This window comes from Gymnodraco acuticeps, unplaced genomic scaffold, assembly GCF_902827175.1.
Source record: "Gymnodraco acuticeps unplaced genomic scaffold, fGymAcu1.1, whole genome shotgun sequence".
NCBI lineage: Eukaryota > Metazoa > Chordata > Actinopteri > Perciformes > Bathydraconidae > Gymnodraco > Gymnodraco acuticeps.
In genome coordinates this window covers 578,681-601,437 of record NW_022990304.1, presented here as the reverse complement: position 1 = coordinate 601,437, position 22,757 = coordinate 578,681, and the positions used below count along the sequence as shown (strand labels likewise).

The 22,757-nt window shown below is 39.9% G+C and overlaps 1 protein-coding gene across 10 annotated transcripts in view; it reads right to left on the bottom strand.

Annotated features, from left to right (window-relative positions):
• The window catches only part of LOC117550326 (ribonuclease inhibitor-like), a 65,900-nt gene that overhangs the window by 3,988 nt on the left and 39,155 nt on the right, over positions 1-22,757 (bottom strand). For 4 of the 10 annotated variants that reach the window (XR_004569611.1, XM_034222704.1, XM_034222705.1 and 1 more), the window contains 4 exons: positions 21,943-22,116; positions 17,444-17,617; positions 14,382-14,555; positions 1,472-1,642 (listed from right to left, as the gene is read on the bottom strand). Coding sequence is in view for 9 of the 10 variants with exons in the window: in XM_034222704.1 (XP_034078595.1) it covers positions 1,472-1,642; positions 14,382-14,555; positions 17,444-17,617; positions 21,943-22,116 (693 nt within the window). In the remaining variant the exon portion in view is untranslated. The remainder of the gene's footprint in view (positions 1-1,471; positions 1,643-14,381; positions 14,556-17,443; positions 17,618-21,942; positions 22,117-22,757) is intronic. The other 6 variants (XM_034222706.1, XM_034222710.1, XM_034222707.1 and 3 more) reach the window with 5 other exon arrangements.

Below are 22,757 nucleotides of genomic sequence, written 5' to 3'. Positions count from 1 at the left end.
TGAAGAAAACGATCCAGAATATTTATTTTAGGAACAGTGGAGTCATCAAATCACAGCATCTTCAGTTTGAAGGGTTCCTGCAGGTTTCAACAACTCAAATGTAACACTTTAAGACATTTTTAAGACCACTTTGTATAGAATTTAAGATCTATTTCATGGCAAGAAAGTATGAAGGAAAATTGCTATTAAAGAAGAAATACGTCCCATAATTACTTTCAAAGTAAATGTATTCACGTTCAACATAAGAACGATGACTGAACATAACAGCATAACAGTACACAGCACTGTGTTATCGTGTTAGACAAAAACTAGAACAAAAAGAAATGCCTAACCGTGAAAGTGTGTATGTATGTGTGACATGAGCTATCTTCTGAGCTCTGCTGCCTTGGCTACAATCTTTCATCGTTGCTGTTGTAGGATTGGTGTTTAGCTAAGTTATTTAGCGTCTACAGCACCTCCGCTTTTAGGGTTGACGTAGACCCAAACGTCGCCCGGAGGCAGTGGTCGTGTTAACCGAATATTTTCCTTCTATGACGGATTTTTTTAACAATGACGGAAAAATCTGAAAGCAGTCTGTCATTTTGACGGATTAGAACAAACTCGGAACAGCGCAAAAATATCCCCGCTGCGAGGCTCCGGTGTTATGCCGTGTTAAGCATGCCCTCCAAAAAGGAAATGATATTGCTTCCAAACCACTGCCGTACAAATCATTGAAATGTCTGGGAGTTTTTGCTTTACGCTGAACGCTCTCCCGTGAGGTGCATGCATATCTCGACGGGCATACATAACACCAGCGCAACGGTTCACGAGCGTGTTCTCGCTAGCTGAAGCTTGGTTGCTAGGTTACTAGCAGGTTGTTCTCCGATAAGGGGCCGAGGGGATGCAAAGTTAGTGATTACTGCTTCCATGTTGATTTATTTCAATACAAATTGTTGGGGGGAACTGAAAGGCTCTTACCGTACTGGTTACTTTGCAGCCCGGACATTTCCCCCAAAACACATTTAGACGTGATCGCAACACAGAAGTAGAATACCTTTCAAATCCGATCATTTTTAAGACCTTTTAAATCATATGTAAGACCTTTATAATTTATTTGACCATATTTTAAGACTTTTTAAGTCCTTAAATTCTGATTATCAAATGTAAGACTTTTTAAGACTCCGCGGGAACCCTGAGTTTGAACTATTCAGTCAGTAAAAGCATCACGTAGCTTCAGAAAACTGAAAAATATGAATGTTTGGGAGTTTAAATAGAAATATTCATTTGTTGTATTTTTTATATAATTTATTTAAAGCGTGCTTCAGAATATAAGATGAGTTTCAGGTGTTTAAGATGAGTGCATTATGCAGGGTAGGAGAGTCAGCATTAAGATGCTCAGCGAGGATCAGTGTGATATCAGCCTGATGTCTGCAGCTCAGAGTCAACACAACTCTCTTCATCTCAGCACAGAAGTTAAAGATGGAGAACTGACCTGAGAGTCTTCAGTCTGCAGTCTGGACTCTCCAGAAGATCACTCAGCAGCTTCACTCCTGAATCCTGCAGCTCGTTCTGACTCAGATCCAGATCTCTCAGGTGGATGTTGGACTTCAGAGCTGAGGCCAGAGAATAACAGCTCATCCTTGACAAACTGCAGTCCTCCAGTCTGAATAAAGAAAACATGATGTAACTTTAGCAAACAATGTTCCTGTTTGAAATAACTCCAGGTTTAATAATCTGTTCAGAGATGAAGAAGGTTAGAAAGTGGAAACTCCAACAGGTAAAAACTGTAATAGACAAAAAGTGAAAAGATCTCTCATTAATATTAAAGACAACGTGCTTCTCCTTCAATAATAAAGAGGTGACTTCACATCTGAAACTCTGCTCCATCTACACTAACTCATGATCCATCTACACAAACTCATGATGTGCAGCCAGACAGATAGGACTGGTTTAGGTCCTATCTATCTGAACGCTCTCAGTTTGTACGTGTCAATGATGAATCTTCCACGCAAACCAAAGTTAGCCATGGAGTGCCACAGGGCTCAGTGCTCGGACCTATTTTGTTCACATTATATATGTTTCCGTTAGGCAATATTATAAGGAATCATTCTGTAAACTTTCATTGTTATGCGGATGATACTCAACTATATTTATCAATCAAGCCTGATGAAATTAATCATCTAAATAAAATTCAAGACTGCCTTAAGGACTTAAAAACGTGGATGACCTTAGATTTTTTTATGTTAAACACGACCAAAACTGAAGTTATTGTACTTGGCCCGAAGAATCTACGAAACAAATTATCTAAAGGATATACTAACTATGGATGGCATTAATTTGGCCTCCAGTGAGACTGTAAGGAATCTTGGTGTTATATTTGATCACGATTTATCCTTTAACGCCCACATAAAATCAATTTCAAGGACCGCCTACTTCCATCTACGTAACATTGCAAAAATCAGGCATATCTTGCCTCAAAACGATGCAGAGAAACTATTCCATGCATTTGTTACTTCAAGGCTGGATTATTGTAACTCTTTATTATCAGGGTGTACCAAGAAGTCAGTCAAGTCGCTTCAGCTGATTCAAAATGCTGCAGCTCGTGTACTAACCAGAGTTAGGAAAAGGGACCACATTACTCCTGTTCTGGCTGCCTTACACTGGCTCCCTATAGAACACAGGATAGAATTTAAAATTCTTCTTCTCGCCTACAAAGCCCTTAATGGGCAGGCGCCATCTTACCTTAAAGAACTCATTATACCCTACTGTCCTATTAGGGCATTGCGTTCCAAGAATGCAGGGTTGTTGGTTGTTCCTAGAGTCTCTAAAAGTACAATGGGAGCCAGAGCCTTTCTTATCAAGCTCCACATTTGTGGAATCAGCTTCCAGTTTGTGTTCGGGCGGCAGACACCCTATCCGTTTTTAAGAGTGCGCTTAAGACCTTCCTTTTTGATAAAGCTTATAGTTAGGGCTGATTAGATTCAGCCCCTAGTTTTGCTGATATAGGCTTAGTTTGTCGGGGGACATCTTACTTCTTCCTTCTCTCTGTCTATACCTGTGTACTCTCATGTTCCGATTAACCCAGCTTCCCCAAATGTCTTTCTTTTTGGTGTCTATATACGCCGGGATCCGGAGTCATGGATGATCCTGCGGTCCTGTGTCCTGCATCGCGAGCCCTGGATCTTGAGTCGTGGCTGTGGTCCTGGATCATAGGTCCTGGATGGATATCCTCGTGGATTCATCTTCCTATTATACACACATGCATTTCCAAACATTTGGACTACCTATGTTGCAAATGTATTATCTTTTCAATTTACACACGGCATCTATTGCACGTCTGTCCGTCCTGGGAGAGGGATCCCTCCTCTGTTGCTCTCCCTGAGGTTTCTCCCATTTTTCCCTTAAACTGTGGGTTTTCTCCGGAAGTTTTTCCTTGTACGATGTGAGGGTCTAAGGACAGAGGGTGTCGTATTGTCATACTGATATTCTGTACACACTGTGAAGACCACTGAGACAAATGTAACATTTGTGATATTGGGCTATATAAATAAACATTGATTGATTGATAAAACCCACAGAAACTGATTCAACTCAAGATCACAACGTTTAAAAAGATGACAAATATTTCAGGAGGAATTTTGAAGAAATGTGAAGACAAATATCCAGAATATTTATATTAGGAATAGTGGAGTCATCAAATCACAGCATCTTCAGTTTGCAGGGTTCCTGCAGGTTTCAACAACTCAAATGTAACACTTTTTAAGACATTTTTAAGACCACTTTGTATAGAATTTAAGATCTATTTCACGGCAAGAAAGTATGAAGGAAAATTGCTATGAAAGAAGAAATACGTCCCATAATTACTTTCAAAGTAAATGTATTCACGTTCAACATAAGAACGATGACTGAACATAACAGTACACAGAACTGTGTTAGCGTGTTAGACGAAAACTAGAACAAAAATAAATGCCTAACCGTGAAAGTGTGTATGTATTAGGGCTGTGCATCTTCCCTGGTCTCACGATTCGATTCGATTACGATTATCCTGTCAACGATTCGATTCAATTCGATATCCCGATGCATCACGATTCATACCAATGCGTTGCATCCTCAATTTTCTATATTACTGCACATGGCTTATTTTTCATCAATGCATACATGCAGTAAATACATATGAACTCTCTTTTTATTATTTAGAAAGTGCTTCAGAAATCAATAACATAAATGTCTTGACATTAATTTATAAACCAAAATAAATAAATTGTATAGGTCTAGCCTCCCTATATCTGTGTGTGAAGTTGTTCCATCCTCAAAAACAAAAAAATAATGCTTCTGCAGTCTAGCTGCAGCTTCTAGCAACGGTCTTCTGTTAAAGAAAGGACACTGAATGTCCTGAATGTGGCATCACACACAGCAGACAACAGGAGTATTTACAATAGCATATACAAACAAAAATACTGCATGTGGGTGCACACTTACATTCTCTGTCTTACTGTTACATAAATCCCATGAATGTATGAGATTAAGTTAGCTTCATTATATCTCAGTGATTAAGTGAATAATAAAGTTTCTATCGGGTCACTATCAGCCTGTCACGCATTATTTTCAGGGAGGGGGCGGGGCTTGGAGCAGCAGAGAGGAGACGGTGATCGCGGAAGCTTTTTTCCTCCTGCCTTCACAAACTTTACACACGTATATATAGTCTGAAAATTACTAGAGGACATTCATACTCTGCAATCCAAGACTTAATTAAATCCACCAAAAACCTGACATGACTGTAACGTGATTATTTTTGAAAAACATAAATCCCTGTGTCTCTGAGCCGCAGCGACACGGAGTGATTCAGAGCGGGTCCTTCTGCTGTTGGTTCTGGACTGGTGTTCTTGTGTTGGTGGATTGACTGCTAACCAGACTGCTCTGTGTTTGGTGTTGCTGTGCCGCTGTCACGTCTGTTCCCTGATCTCTGCGTCACCGACCGATTTGATATTAAAGTGACAGAAAAAAAAAACGTTATAGTAAAGCCGCGGCTGGATAATCAGGAAGCAACGTTACTACGCTATAACCGATTATCTTCCGTCACTGCATCGAGACCGAATCGTCCACGTCCGCATCGCAATGCATCGTAGAAACGATTATTTTCAACACCCCTAGTATGTATGTGTGACATGAGCTATCTTCTGAGCTCTGCTGCCTTGGCTACAATCTTTCATCGTTGCTGTTGTAGGATTGGTGTTTAGCAGTGACGTGCGGTGAGGTTCATGGCTGGTGAGGCACTGACTCTTTCAGCGTCAGATTTACAAATATTATATTTTTGACCGTAATCGAAATATTCGGTTATTTTCAAAAGCTTTTTTAGTCTGATGCTTCAATTCATTTTAAACAGACCGTTCAACAAAAGGATACTCACAATCTAAATATTGGATTGTTCTTTCTTAGTAAGATTCCATTTGCATTACAATTGTGGTCTTACCTTGACTTGAAGATTAAGTCCATGCTATCCTTCTGGACAACAATCTCTATTACTTTTTTGTAAAAGTCCTCCTTATCTTCCTGTAGTTTCAAAAGTCTAGTTTGTTGTTCGCGTCTACCGCTACCGTCTCTGCGTAGAATAACAGTAGCAACAGGAACCTGTGGGCTCACTTGCGCCCCCTTCAGTGCGGCAGAGGTTATGGCTGCCTCCCCTGGTGCTTTTGTCATTGCCGTTGTATGATGAGACCAGCGAGCCTAAATATCATATATATACGTGAAATAAGTTATTTAGAGACTATGGATGGCGAGGATAAATGTAATAAAGCGATCTACAAACATTACATTGGTGACATACAGTGAGATGGTGCAGGCATGCGCTTAGGGCCCGCTTTCCAGCCAGTTTCTGTGGGGTGACGCATTCTGAGGTGAGGCAGAGCTCATCTGAAAGCAGTCTGTCATTTTGACGGATTAGAACAAACTCGGAACAGCGCAAAAATGTCCCCGCTGCGAGGCTCCGGTGTTATGCCGTGTTAAGCATGCCCTCCAAAAAGGAAATGATATTGCTTCCAAACCACTTTGCCGTACAAATCATTGAAATGTCTGGGAGTTTTTGCTTTACGCTGAACGCTCTCCCGTGAGGTGCATGCATATCTCGACGGGCATACATAACACCAGCGCAACGGTTCACGAGCGTGTTTTCGCTAGCTGAAGCTTGGTTGCTAGGTTACTAGCTGGGTGTTCTCCGATAAGGGGCCGAGGGGATGCAAAGTTAGTGATTACTGGTTCCATGTTGAGGGGAACTAAAAGACTCTTACCGTACTGGTTACTTTGCAGCCCGGACATTTCCCCCAAAACACATTTAGACGTGATCGCAACACAGAAGTAGATTACCTTTCAAATCCGATCCGTTTTTAAGACCTTTTAAATCATATGTAAGACCTTTATAATTTCTTTGACCATATTTAAGACGTTTTAAGTCCTTAAATTCTGATTATCAAATGTAAGACTTTTTAAGACTCCGCAGAAACCCTGAGTTTGAACTATTCAGTCAGTAAAAGCATCACGTAGCTTCAGAAAACTGAAAAATATATTATATAATTTATTTAAAGCGTTCTTCAGAATATAAGATGAATTTCAGGTGTTTAAGATGAGTGCATTATGCAGGGTAGGATTCTCAGCATTAAAATACTTGTCAAAGAATATTTCTGTCTTTACTCCTAGATATTTAACCTATTCTGTGTGTTGACATTTACGACCAACCCTGCTTCTAATCTCCCGTAAGGAATGTGATAATGCAGTCGTATGTTGATACTACCAGGTTTTATGGCCTGACCTAGCGGGCACAGGGGGGGTTTTACGACTGTGAGAACGCTGGCTTCTAAGCACCACAGATGTGAGAGACATCTCCTGTGTCTCCAGGTGTTTACGCCCATCCCCAATATGTGGATTTGACTCTCTGTAAACTAGTTAAAGGGTCTACCAAGATGCGAGGCTGATCAGATTTGACGTGGCAAACCACCCGTGCAGTCAGAATTTCTGGCTGCTGTGACTTGTGATGTGTATTTCTCCGGCCGATACTTGTATTAAATATCAGTGATTGACATCAGAACTCCTGGTTGTCCCGTGTCTCTCTGAGTCCTGACTCTCCATTGCTGCAGAAGTTTCCCTTACAAATTGGCGTTGTCGGCAGGATACCAACAAATCTTCAGAACTGGTAAGTGTAATTTCAAATCCACATTTGGATATTGCCTTACCAGAATCTGTGATTGACGGTATCCTAAAATTACCTGTGAAACTGAACGGTTGTGTTTCGTTTTTGGTTAATGAACATTTGGCTGATTTTCTCTGTGTATGCTGCTCAGGACGGAAGTACCATACAAGCATGCACAGCTCATGTTTAGAGAAACCTTAAAGAAATACATCAGTAAAGTGGAGCTTCTGTATGAAAGCAATGTAAAGATTTGTATTGGACAAATCGCCGAATTCTGGGGGTTTCAGCGGCCAACACTAGCAGTTAAAAATATGCAGCCCGAGATATTCCCCCATCACCTCTGTGAACACGGCTCCAGCAGCAGCTGGAGGAGCTGGTGGCGGTCCGGGGTGCATACATACAATTATAGGCTAATTGATCACGGGTGGGCAGTGGCAAGCAAGTGTAGAACAAAACTGTGTTTCATCGTTGTGATGAACTCGATGACGGGTGTATAGGCTGGTCGAGTAGGACTACAGTTAACTGGGCTGTTGTTGGAGAGAAAGGGTAGCGGAAGAAAGTCTATGTTCTCCTGGTCGGGGGTTCATAGCGCCACTAGAATAGAGTAGTGGTGTCGCAAGAGGATAAGCTAGTTATCGCTTTTGGACGGTCTTCAGGCACGATCTTAGCACTTGTATACAAGGGTGGACGTGCGAGTCAAGGCGCCCCATTTCTATAATTCCCTACCCCCTCTGAAACCTCTTAATTCGGACTAAATTGAGCTGGATGAACTCTGCTGTCGCGCTGGTGTTTATTGCGAGTTCATGTTTGTTTGTCTAATTGTTTGTATGGGGGGTCTATATTGGTTTGTCTACCCGCCGTCTTGTGTATGTTTTGTAACAACTAATAATGAATCAGTCCATCGCCAGGGTAAAATGAACTAAACTTTAGTTATCTCACCAAAAGTAAATGACTTGAGAAAAAAAAAAATAATAATATAAAGATGTAAAGCAAAATTCTGGTAGTATAAATGTGCTGCAAAATGAAAATAAATAGCAAAAGAGTGTTTTTGTGTCCTGCATCTGAGTGTGCAGGGGAAAATGTAAACAAGAAGCACACTGTTTAGGGTGTGCACTGTAGGTGTAAGAAGAAAATAAGATGATATTGCTTTAAGAATACATTTTAAAAATTGTATTGCTGGTATGTTAAGATATCTTTGTGACCTTGTATAAACCCTATGCCCGTCTTACACCCTGAGACCCTCAGAGGCATCACTGCTGGTCGTAAAGACCGGCCTGAGGAGATCAGGGTTGCAAAAATAATCTGTCTGCTCAATTAGGTCAATGTTGTATTATTTGTTTCATTTATTCTTAATCTATGTATTGTATGGTAATAATGAATAAAAAAATGTAATGTATTGAACACATTCCGAAACAAAGCAGATAAGACATAACCAGACTCAGACATAATACTAATTATTGTTGAAACCTTTTGCGCTGTTGCTGCAAAATGGAAACGTTGTTGATTATCTGTTCCAACTGGCCACTGGAATCAGATAATTAATATAAGTTGAAGTTCAATTACAGTTTTAAATGTAGTTTAACATTCTTTATTAAACTGTTTCAAATTATTTCTAGTATCAACCAATTAGTCTCCATAGACATTACTAACATTCTAATAGTTGTTAAACTATACTGACAACAGAGTAAAGGTCGTTGGTTAAGCCAGGATCAATATATTTGTTGAGGTTTTTTATTTTGAGCAATTCTTTTTTTTTTGTTTTTTTTTTGTAAGAAGTATAATGTTCTCTTTAAGATCAGTAATTGCAGTTCGAAGACATATGTTGTTTTCCAACGGCCTCTCCTTCACTGGCCCACACAATAAATCATGAGACTTCCAAATCCTAACAGACAGAGATCAGTATCACTTTGTGTTGCAAGCCAAATCCATGAAGGGGTTCTACTTGGCCCAATTTAAATACCATAAAGAGAGTATTAACCCAGCTCGAGCTAAATGTCAGATGCCTTTAATTAATGTACAAGTGTCTTGATTTCTTAAAAAAAAAAAAAAATTCCAGTCTAGTGTCTTTCGAGTTCAGTATAAGCTACGAATTGTTTCTCGTAAACATTCTCACTGCTTTCCCAAATGTTTTAAACCTTGGGCAGACAAGCCACACACACACACACACACACACACACACACACACACACACACACACACACACACACACACACACACACACACACACACACACACACACACACACACACACACACACACACACACACACACACACACACACACACACACACACACACACACACACACACACCACACACACCACACACACACACACACACACACACACACACACACACACACACACACCACACACACACACACACACACACACACACACACACACACACACACACACACACACACACACACACACTTTGGAAGCCTTATCCACTTTGTAAATTGTTGCCCTCTTTAGAGTTATTAGTAATTCAAGGTTAATTATTAAATTAAATGTGGTACATAAGATAAAATAACTAAAACTTTGACTTGACAATTCTGTTCACAACATTAGACCTGTGCTCTAATCTCTACTAGAATAAGATAAGTGTGCATGTTTGGGTGTTTTCACACTCCTGTAATGTACCTAATGTTGTTATCCTTTTCGTTACAGAGCTGGGAAAATTGTGTATTGATTAGATTCTGATCCGTGCAAGTCCAATTTTAACTGACTTTAGTTCTAATGTTAATGTTAATTTGATTTCAACCCATAAGTAATTATTTAAATTAACTCAACATTTCACATGATGGATTAGTGTTCCACATTTTTCCCACTAATTTGTTTTATGATTAGGCCAATGGTAAAGAGAGACATTGATGTCCTTTTTGTTAGTACGTGGTTCCATTTTGTCTATGGCCTTGGACGGCTTCACTAAGAGTCACCCAGTTCTGCCCTGCTACAGTCCGGCTGAGTGCAGTCGCAGAGATGCTATGGCTGCTTACATGCAATGACATTAATGGTCTGGTCCGAGAATGGACACCATTTCCTGCTCCCAGAGACAATGACACTCTTCAAACTGAACATTGCAGCCATTGATACTGTCTCACGTGGGTCTGCTCCCCCCACCGAGCCATGAACTGAAAGCTTGACATCTGCTTTGAACACTTGGGAGCCTCCCTGTCACACCAGCACCAACCCTTGGGTCAGTCAGATGAGACTAACGGCTTCACTTGGGGCATTTGGGTCAGACACATGACTTTCGTTACCGCAGAGTGGGTTTTTAATTTTTTTTTAAGGCTATTCATACTGCTATGCAGAGGATGCCTGTAAGTTGGCAAGCTGTTAAAAGCCCCTACTATTTTTAGTATAGGCCTAATGTCAGGAGCCTCTTACTGTCTAATTCTGCATGTATTCACATTATATGGACCATGTTTCCACCTGGTGAAACTAGAGGCTGCACGGAACTCAGGCTACAATACAACCATTCTGTTCTGCTCTAACGATTCAATTTATAGATTCTACATCAAAACAGTTCGTTTTTATTGTTTCCAATGATAACGTCACCTTAAGTGGAGGAATGCAAACCTGTTTTCAAATGTAAGGTTTTGAATTTGTTTGACATTTCTCAGTAATGACACCCACTATCATTCATGCTATGCCTTCAGTGGTAACTCAGATGTTAAGGGGGTTGAAGCTTTTCCTCCTGCATCGGCTATGCTTTGTTTTTTTAACAAAGGTATGCATTTCCTGCATAATATATGTTTCTCACAATTGTTTTTTGTGAGCTGCGCACAGGTGATACTGAGTCTTCTCGAGTAATGGATTATGATCTATACCATGCTTACATGGACTTGTATGTTTTATTTCATATCTAACAGAAGTGAGAGAAGAAAGAGATGGGAAAGTGAGAAGAGAAAGACATGGGGAAGTGAGAAGAGAAAGACATGGGGAAGTGAGGAAAGAGGGAGATGAGGATGAGAGAGAGATGAGGAAGAGAGAGGGATGAGGAAGAGAGATTAGAGAGAGATGTGGAAGAGATTATAGAGAGAAGAGGGAAGAGAGGGATAGGAAAGAGAGAAGAGATATTTGCGAGTTGCATACTGATACTGCGTCTTCTCGATTAATAGCTTATAGACGATACCATGTTTAAATAGACTCCTACGTTGTTATTACATATGTGACATATGTAAGAAAAGGGAGGGGAGAGTCAATTATCTTGAGTAATTGATTTCATATTGGAACATTCATTTCTCAAACCTATGTTTTATGGAAGAGGAAATGTACTTCTGATAAACTAATCTTTTATCAAACGGTAAATGGTGAATTAATATAACATTTAGAATCATTGAGAAGGGGTTATATCTACAGGGACTAGCTCACATTTAACTTAAAATAACATTTCTCTGCTTTGGACTGATGAGTATATGATTCTTGCATGTTAAATGAATAACACAAACCTTAAATGTATGCATGTGCATGTCTCAGGAAGGCTCCCAAATAATTCTGAGGGGCCTATCCTATTTTTGTAATTAAATGATAATGTGCTAATCCATTACTTTGAGTTGTCTGCACTCAGGAAAACATCCCTATCAAGTGTTAACCCAATAACTAGGAGAGCTCTGAAAAGCCAAGGGTCAGAGAGAGAGGGTCACACTCTGCGGCTGCAGAGAGCACCCCATCCACGGGCAAGGAGGCACGAGGTCGTTCGAGATGAGAGGATTCTAATCTTCAACTTTCTGATGAGATGGGATGCTTCTTCATCTTTCTGCTCGGTGGGCTCAAGCAGACAACTCTGCAGGACGAGCGATGGCTTCAGAGGCTTTTATAATACAAGGTTCCATGTTTCCTGGAGGAGCAGATGTCTTCCTAACCTCTCCCATCATGGGGGGGGGCATCTGGATGTGCCACTTGGAATAGGCAGTTGCACTGCTCTCAAGCAGATAGCAGAAGGAATCGAGGCAGATGAGCCTCCATTTCACTGGGGGATCATACAGTGCTCACTGAATGAGCCACACAAAAGCAGAGCAATTGGGGGGGTTGAAATATGGCGCTCTGATGAAGAAGAGTTTTGAGCCAATCAGCACCTCAGTGCTAATCTACAGTATCAGGATGCCTTTACACACCAGACATTCTGTGTCATAAAGAGAGGAGGAGAACGAGTCAGGAAGACATGTTCTTCCAGCTCTCGTACAAAGATAACATTTGAATTGAATGACCAGATGTTTACAGATGTGCAATTAATGATTGTCTTTATATTTCCGATGAACAGATATGTGTTAAATAGTGGTGATAAATATATTTTTGTCAGATCAGATTACACTTTCTGTCAGAGAATATTTTAAGGAGATCTCTTTGTGTCTTGAGGTTCTCAGCTTTTCTGAGATACTATTAATTTACAAACATATGCTTTTCGTTAAGTCGCATATGCTCCTGCCTGTAATGTGAGGAGGACACAGGTCAAGAGGTCATCTGCCTTCCTGTGGGTGAGAAGTTTGGCACAACGGGTCTTTGTTCCAATGTCTGATAATGATTAAGGTAGGAAAGGCGGGCTTTTTAGGTCCCTCCTTTAAGGATATATCTATCTATGTTTCTACTCTTTGTCTTCAGAGTGTTGCTTGGTGGCTCACATGAAAATGTGATATACTTTGTGATCTCTCCGGCCGTATTCTACTCTCAATAAATATCAGTGTTTGACTAAAGCCGCTCCAGCTTCCATCCTTTCCTGAGCCTTGGCTCTGCATTGCTGCACAGAAGTTTCCATCACACTTTCACACTAAACAAAATAAATTAATTGATATTTTCAGATTATAAGGTATTGAACAATAAGATATTTCTAATATTATAACAGATAATGTTACTATCCTTAATTGTCCAGCAATCAGGCTTAACAACACTACTCTTCAATGTATTATCCATGCACAGAAAGACCTACAATGATGTTTCAAGTTTTAAACGTTTAAACCTTCCTTTCCAGGTTTTTACAAAAGTCTTTGAATATTTGCCTAATGTTTCCTTTTCAGATTGTTAAACATTTTGAGAATTGTTTAATTTTCCCTTCAGATTTTGAAATGACATAATGATTGATAGTTGAAGTAATGTAATTATGTTATCATGCCATAGTCTTTTGATTTAATATGTAATGAAGTAAACGTAAAATAATCCTAAAATTGAAGACACTGCAATTTTGCAGATTACAGATTGATCAAATCACAACTGTGAAGTGTATACCTTAGCTGGATCTCTTATGATCCTACGTTTTAAATGCTTTTGACTAGTGATTAGAAAACTGCAAGCTGGTTTTGATTTTATAGTTTGATAAAGGAGATTAACTAATGGTTAATTTTTAAAACATATTATTTTAAAATAGATGTTTTTGCTATTATGCATCTGTGTTTTATGTGTGTTAATTATTGTGCTTTTGACAAAAGATGATCCAAAACATTGATGAGAGATGATTTTTCTGTTATGATTGGTTGTATCAATCATTGTGGTTGAATGTTTCAATCTTATTCTACTTTGTGATGTAATTGATGTACGGTGAGACCACACTCAAATCTGAAGACGCCTATTGATTTAAGTATTGACCAAATTATTATTAGACTAATGTTTTAAAGGTATCAATAAATGATAAAAAGTCAGACTGTCAAAGAATATTTCTGTTTTTACTCCTAGATATTTAACCTATTCTGTGTGTTGACATTTACGACCAACCCTGCTTCTAATTTCCCGTAAGGAATGTGATAATGCAGTCGTATGTTGATACTACCAGGTTTTATGGCCTGACCTAGCGGGCACAGGGGGGGTTTTACGACTGTGAGAACGCTGGCTTCTAAGCACCACAGATGTGAGAGACATCTCCTGTGTCTCCAGGTGTTTACGCCCATCCCCAATATGTGGATTTGACTCTCTGTAAAATGGTTAAAGGGTCTACCAAGATGCGAGGCTGATCAGATTTGACGTGGCAAACTACCCGTGCAGTCAGAATCTCTGGCTAATGTGACTTGTGATGTGAATTTCTCCGGCCGATACTTGTATTAAATATCAGTGATTGACATCAGAACTCCTGGTTGTCCCGTGTCTCTCTGAGTCCTGACTCTCCATTGCTGCAGAAGTTTCCCTTACAATACTCAGTGAGGATCAGTGTGATATCAGCCTGATGTCTGCAGCTCAGAGTCAACACAACTCTCTTCCTCTCAGCAAAGAAGTAAAAGATGGAGAACTGACCTGAGAGTCTCCAGTCTGCAGTCTGGACTCTCCAGAAGATCACTCAGCAGCTCCACTTCATAATCCTGCAGTTTGTTGCCACTCATATCCAGATCTCTTAGATGGGAGGGGTTGGACTTCAGAGCTGAGGCTAGATGAAAACAGCTCATCCCTGACAAGCTGCAGTCCTTAAGTCTGAATAAAGAAAACATGATGTAACTTTAGAAAACAAAGTTCCAGTTTGAAATATCTCCAGGTTTAATAATCTGTTCAGAGCTGAAGAAGGTTAGAAAGTGGAAACTCCAACAGGTAAAAGCTGTAAGAGAGAAAAAGTGAAAAGATCTCTCATTAATATGAAAGACAACGTGCTTCTACTTCAATAATAAAGAGGTGACTTCACATCTGAAACTCTGCTCCATCTACACTAACTCATGATGTGCAGCCAGACCAATAAAACCCACAGGAACTGATTCAACTCAAGATCACAATGTTTACAAAGATCACAAATATTTCAGGATGAATTTTGAAGAAATGTGAAGGCAAATATCCAGAATATTTATATTAGGAATAGTGGAGTCATCAAATCACAGCATCTTCAGTTTGAACTATTCAGTCAGTAAAAGCATCGTGCAGCTTCAGAAAACGTTTTAATATAAATATGTACTTTATAATTGATTTAAAGCATGCTGCAGAATATAAGATGAGTTTCAGGTGTTTAAGATGAGTGAATTATGCTGTGTAGGATTCTCAGCATTAAGATACTCTAGGGGTGTAACGGTTCACAAACATTTCGGTTCGGTACGTACCTCGGTTTTTAGGTCACGGTTCGGTTCGGTACGTTTTCGGTACAGCATAAAAAATGATCACAAAACATTAAATATTTGATGTTTTTTAAAAATTATTATTAAACTGTGAATAATGTATTTACTCAAATAAATACAAAATATAATAAAAATTAAGATGCAGCATTTCGATGAACTGAAATAATCTGTATTTGAACTTTACTGTACTAGTACTCACCAGTGGCGGCTCCAGAGTATTTGTGTTGGGTACTCTATGGTAGGGCTAACCCACACAGTGGTGGGGCTCAGGTCAGTATTTGCAATGTAATTACATACACGCTCCCCTTGACAGTGAAACGCCACGCGTGAGGTTTAGATTATTTCCCTGTCTCAATCCAAATTGAACTGTATGAAATAAAAAACACATTTGTCTTGTAGTAAATAAAAAGGGCGACCTGGAGCCAATCCTGCAATTTCTCCACAGGTGAAAGAGTTGACATGCTGAAAACCCAACCCCTGCAGGGGGGTCTGGGGGGATTTTCCCCCAGGAGATTTTTTGAAATACTAACATCAAATACACATTCTGGTACTCTCTTGAGAAGAAAAATAAATAAATCTATTACTTCACGACATATTTTAAAAAATGAATGCCATTTTAGTTTGTTGTTACTTTGTTCTGAAAGCTGAACCTGCTGCTCCTCACAGAGAGAAGAGGCTGTGAATTACTTTACATTGTGGATAAGGGTGGATAGCCCCCATTGTTCTGTGTGTCAAAATGAAGACAGCCCACACACCTATCTATCATCAAACCGTGGGGTCTTATTTCATTACGGGTTGATTTCTATCAACACGTAATGTTGTATCGATGTATATAGAGATGTACTACAGCAAAAGTATTCTCCGTCGGGACTTCCTGCAACAACACCACGCCGTTATCTTGATTCTGATTGGCCAGAAGACATTATCAAAGATGTTCTATTGAGAAGACGATCACTACGTGACAAAAGTTTTCAAAAACCGTTTCTAGTCTTCTGTATTTCCACACAAGTGGACAAGTGGCTACTGAAATCAATCTTACTAACCGCTGTCTGTGCAATTTACTCCGCGCGAGTTGGCGGACTTTATTTAGCTTACTTAACATCATTTTTCAAGGTGGGGCTAAGGTGGGGCTAAGCCATTTCTTGGTATGGCTGTAGCCTACGCCAGCCATACCCTGGCGCCACCACTGGTACTCACAAAACATAAACTATTAGTTTTGGGTTTTTATTTATTATTAAACTGTGAATATTCACTCGAATAAATACAACATATAATATAATAAACATTAAGGTGCAGCATTTCGATGAACTGAAATAATCTGTATTTTAACTGTACTAGCACCTAAGCAGCCAGCTTGACATTAGGACTTGCTTGTCATTGTATTTTCATGTTGTTTAAAGAAAGATGAACTTGTCCACATTGCTTGCCGAAAGGGCAGATCTGCTGAAACTAACAATGTCTCCTGCTGTGGAGAACACCCTCTCTAGGGACAGAGGTAGCAGACACAGCCAGGTAGCGCTTTGCTAACATGGCAACATAAGGATATTTGGCGTTTGTAATAGCTTTGGCTCGGTCTGAACTCTCTGCGAGTGGTGGAGGTTTACATGCTAGCGGGAGTTGGGTTTGCACTTCAGTCTTTTTTCTTTTGGTACCGGTGATATTCACGTTCGGTGATGCCTTTTCAAATGAGTGTGCAAGTTTAATGTATTGCCAGCCGCGTAACCTATGTTAGTTGAACAATGCCGACAAACAGCTTTGGTTCGGTCCACCTGTCTTTGTCTCTCATCCTTGTACGTAACTGCAAAACCAAAATGTTCCCAAACCGGAGACTTCAATGATGCTGGAGGATTTTCGAGCTCAACTTTATCTGCGTTCGCCATTTCGACAGTTCCTCAAATTACTGACTACATATTGAACGCATCCCTGTGACCAGCTCTCATAGTATGCCTCTCGTCCAATGAATTGACTTGCTTGCTCTATGACGCGTTGAACCCAATGTGAGCAAATTACTCTGAATGCTGCGACGCAGCACCTGAGATTACTTCCAAAAAGTTGTTCATGTTCTCAATTTTTTACGTTTAACGTTATATTCGTTCAGTACACTTCGGTACACACTTGTACCAAACCGAAGGGCCCGTACGTACACCGTCACACCCCTAAGATACTCAGTGAGGATCAGAATGATATCAGCCTGATGTCTGCAGCTCAGAGTCAACACAACTGTCTTCATCTCAGCACAGAAGTAAAAGATGGAGAACTGACCTGAGAGTCTCCAGTCTGCAGTCTGGACTCTTCAGAAAGTCACTCAGAACCTCCACATCATAATCCTGCAGTTTGTTGCTACTCAGATCCAGATCCTCTAGATGGGAGGGGTTGGACTTCAGAGCTGAGGCTAGATGAAAACAGCTCGTCCTTGACAAGCTGCAGTCCTTAAGTCTGAATAAAGAAAACATGATGTAACTTTAGAAAACAAAGTTCCAATTTGAAATATCTCCAGGTTTAATAATCTGTTCAGAGCTGAAGAAGGTTAGAAAGTGGAAACTCCAACAGGTAAAAGCTGTAAGAGAGAAAAAGTGAAAAGATCTCATTAATATGAAAGACAACGTGCTTCTCCTTCAATAATAAAGAGGTGACTTCACATCTGAGACTCTGCTCCATCTACACTAAACTCATGATGTGCAGCCAGACCAATAAAACACACAGGAACTGATTCAACTCAAGATCACAACGTTTACAAAGATCACAAATATTTCAGGATGAATTTTGAAGAAATGTGAAGACAAATATCCAGAATATTTATAGTAGGAACAGTGGAGTCATCAAATCACAGCATCTTCAGTTTGAACTATTCAGTCAGTAAAAGCATCGTGTAGCTTCAGAAAACGTTTTAATATAAATATGTACTATATAATTGATTTAAAGCATGCTGCAGAATATAAGATGAGTTTCAGGTGTTTAAGATGAGTGAATTATGCTGTGTAGGATTCTCAGCATTAAGATACTCTAGGGGTGTAACGGTTCACAAACATTTCGGTTCGGTACGTACCTCGGTTTTTAGGTCACGGTTCGGTTCGGTACGTTTTCGGTACAGCATAAAAAATTATCACAAAACATTAAATATTTGTTGTTTTTTAAAAATTATTATTAAACTATGAATAATGTATTTACTCAAATAAATACAAAATATAATAAAAATTAAGGTGCAGCATTTCGATGAACTGAAATAATCTGTATTTGAACTTTACTGTACTAGTACTCACCAGTGGCGGCTCCAGAGTATTTGTGTTGGGTACTCTATGGTAGGGCTAACCCACACAGTGGTGGGGCTCAAGTCAGTATTTGCAATGTAATTACATACACGCTCCCCTTGACAGTGAAACGATACGCGTGAGGTTTAGATTATTTCCCTGTCTCAATCTAAATTGAACTGTATGAAATAAAAAACACATTTGTCTTGTAGTAAATAAAAAGGGCGACCTGGAGCCAATCCTGCAATTTCTCCACAGGTGAAAGAGTTGACATGCTGAAAACCCAACCCCTGCAGGGGGGGTCTGGGGGGATTGTCCCCCAGGAGATTTTTTGAAATACTAACATCAAATACACATTCTGGTACTCTCTTGAGAAGAAACATAAATAAATCTATTACTCCACGACATATTTTAAAAAATGAATGCCATTTTAGTTTGTTGTTACTTTGTTCTGAAAGCTGAACCTGCTGCTCCTCACAGAGAGAAGAGGGAAGAGGCTGTGAATTACTTTACATTGTGGATAAGGGTGGATAGCCCCCATTGTTCTGTGTGTCAAAATGAAGACAGCCCACACACCTATCAATCATCAAACCGTGGGGTCTTATTTCATTACGGGTTGATTTCTATCAACACGTAATGTTGTATCGATGTATATAGAGATGTACTACAGCAAAAGTATTCTCCGTCGGGACTTCCTGCAACAACACCACGCCGTTATCTTGATTCTGATTGGCCAGAAGACATTATCAAAGATGTTCTATTAAGAAGACGATCACTACGTGACAAAAGTTTTCAAAACCGTTTCTAGTCTTCTGTATTTCCACACAAGTGGACAAGTGGCTACTGAAATCAATCTTACTAACCGCTGTCTGTGCAATTTACTCCGCGCGAGTTGGCGGACTTTATTTAGCTTACTTTAACATCATTTTTCAAGGTGGGGCTAAGGTGGCGCTAAGCCATTTCTTGGTATGGCTGTAGCCTACGCCAGCCATACCCTGGCGCCACCACTGGTACTCACAAAACATAAACTATTAGTTTTGGGTTTTTATTTATTATTAAACTGTGAATATTCACTCGAATAAATACAACATATAATAAAATAAACATTAAGGTGGAGCATTTCGATGAACTGAAATAATCTGTATTTGAACTGTACTAGCACCTAAGCAGCCAGCTTGACATTAGGACTTGCTTGTCATTGTATTTTCATGTTGTTTAAAGAAAGATGAACTTGTCCACATTGCTTGCCGAAAGGGCAGATCTGCTGGCACTAACAATGTCTCCTGCTGTGGAGAACACCCTCTCTAGGGACAGAGGTAGCAGACACAGCCAGGTAGCGCTTTGCTAACATGGCAACATAAGGATATTTGGCGTTTGTAATAGCTTTGGCTCGGTCTGAACTCTCTGCGAGTGGTGGAGGCTTACATGCTAGCGGGAGTTGAGTTTGCACTTCAGTCTTTTTTCTTTTGGTACCGGTGATATTCACGTTCGGTGATGCCTTTTCAAATGAGTGTGCAAGTTTAATGTATTGCCAGCCGCGTACCCTATGTTAGTTGAACAATGCCGACAAACAGCTTTGGTTCGGTCCACCTGTCTTTGTCTCTCATCCTTGTACGTAACTGCAAAACCAAAAATGTTCCCAAACCGGAGACTTCAATGATGCTGGAGGATTTTCGAGCTCAACTTTATCTGCGTTCGCATTTCGACAGTTCCTCAAATTACTGACACAGACATGCCTGAAAGACAGGACATTTTCTCCTTCTCTGAGGGTCAAGAAGAACATCCAAGAGGAACATTAAGAGCTGATGTTATAAGATTTCAAGACCAGTACAGGACATTCACTAAGAAACTACTTTTATTGTAAAAACAGTCAGCTGATCGAATGCAGCTATTTCCACATCTACACTCCATCCGCTGATTATTTCTATTTGCCTCACTTTATGAGCTTCACAACATGTACCTTGTTTTGCAACGTCACAAATAAATGGGGCCAATCTTCAGTCAGATGTGAATGTGTAATCTAACATTTTCAGTAAGAATAATGGACAAAAGGAGAGCAAATACAAATACAATTTATTGAAATGTGAACCAAAAGTTAATCAAATGTTTTAAATAAAAAGCACATATGGACAGAAGGTGTAAATCTATTAAATGTATTAAACACATTTAGTCAAATAAAGTGACCGACTAGGCCTGTGCAGTTGGTATCAGCTTTGCCCAGCATGGGCTCCTTCATCAGGCCTGGTCCTCCTCGCAGAGGGAAGACCCTCAGTCCTCTCCAAACCAACAGACAGGACGTCCACCACACGGAGGTTTCTCCCTGAAGTCTCTGCAGCTCTCTGGACACCACGCTGTCTCAATCCGTCCACACTGAATATGAGATTGGGAAAATGAAAATAACAAATGCTTTAGACAATAAGAAACATAAAGTTGACTGTTGAGTTGCTCAGTTTTTTAGATTGTCAATACTATTACTGTATAACTAATATCTCAGGTTAAGAGGCACATTCAAATAAAGATTGGTCTTTAAATACATTTTGTCTTTTGAATTGTTTGTCTAAAGTCAAGGATCTATAACTGGTACTTAGTTTTAATGATAGTCTGGTTATTATGCTGTTTGGAGGAGGCCTCACAGGTAAGAGCGCTAACTAGCTACCATCACATGTACCTTAGCTTGACTTAAATGTATTAAACGTATAGTTAAGTGATATCAAAATATAAATAACTAATGTCATGCAAACATATTAATATTTGCTTGATTCCAGTGTTGAATTTAGCACAATTGCATACAAACGTTAAGGGGTTTTAAGATTCTGAAGTATTATGCTAAAAGCTCAATAACTTAGATTATTATTTATAGTTTTGCTGAATAGTTTCATGTCCGCTTACCTTAGAAACGTAAAATGCGACGGCAGATGGGGAGCATGTTAGCTTAGCTTGGTAGCTTCAGCTAGCTCTGGAACTTCCAGCTCGGTGGCAGCAGGTCCCGCCTCGGCTCCGCCTCTTTGCCCTTATTTGGAGAAGGCGGAGTTGAACTCTGGCGTCACTGTCGAGCCGTTAGTGGCCGACTCCGCCTACTAAGGGCTTCACGGCAACTCTGCAGAATCCTATGGGTGACGTCACGGACCCTACGTCCATTTATATATACAGTCTATGATTTGAACGCATCCCTGTGACCAGCTCTCATAGTATGCCTCTCGTCCAATGAATTGACTTGCTTGCTCTATGACGCATTGAACCCAATGTGAGCAAATTACTCTGAATGCTGCGACGCAGCACCTGAGATTACTTCCTAAAAGTTGTTCACGTTCTCTATTTATTACGTTTAACGTTATATTCGTTCAGTACACTTCGGTACACACAATTTGTACCGAACCGAAGGGCCCGTACGTACACCGTCACACCCCTAAGATACTCAGTGAGGATCAGAATTGATATCAGCCTGATGTCTGCAGCTCAGAGTCAACACAACTGTCTTCATCTCAGCACAGAAGTAAAAGATGGAGAACTGACCTGAGAGTCTCCAGTCTGCAGTCTGGACTCTCCAGAAAGTCACTCAGAACCTCCACATCATAATCCTGCAGTTTGTTGCTACTCAGATCCAGATCCCTCAGATGGGAGGGGTTGGACTTCAGAGCTGAGGCTAGATGAAAACAGCTCGTCCCTGACAAGCTGCAGTCCTTAAGTCTGAATAAAGAAAACATGATGTAACTTTAGAAAACAAAGTTCCAATTTGAAATATCTCCAGGTTTAATAATCTGTTCAGAGCTGAAGAAGGTTAGAAAGTGGAAACTCCAACAGGTAAAGCTGTAAGAGAGAAAAAGTGAAAAGATCTCTCATTAATATGAAAGACAACGTGCTTCTACTTCAATAATAAAGAGGTGACTTCACATCTGAGACTCTGCTCCATCTACACTAACTCATGATGTGCAGCCAGACCAATAAAACCCACAGGAACTGATTCAACTCAAGATCACAACGTTTACAAAGATCACAAATATTTCAGGATGAATTTGAAGAAATGTGAAGACAAATATCCAGATATTTATATTAGGAATAGTGGAGTCATCAAATCACAGCATCTTCAGTTTGAACTATTCAGTCAGTAAAAGCATCGTGTAGCTTCAGAAAACGTTTTAATATAAATATGTACTTTATAATTGATTTAAAGCATGCTGCAGAATATAAGATGAGTTTCAGGTGTTTAAGATGAGTGAATTATGCTGTGTAGGATTCTCAGCATTAAGATACTCTAGGGGTGTAACGGTTCACAAACATTTCGGTTCGGTACGTACCTCGGTTTTTAGGTCACGGTTCGGTTCGGTACG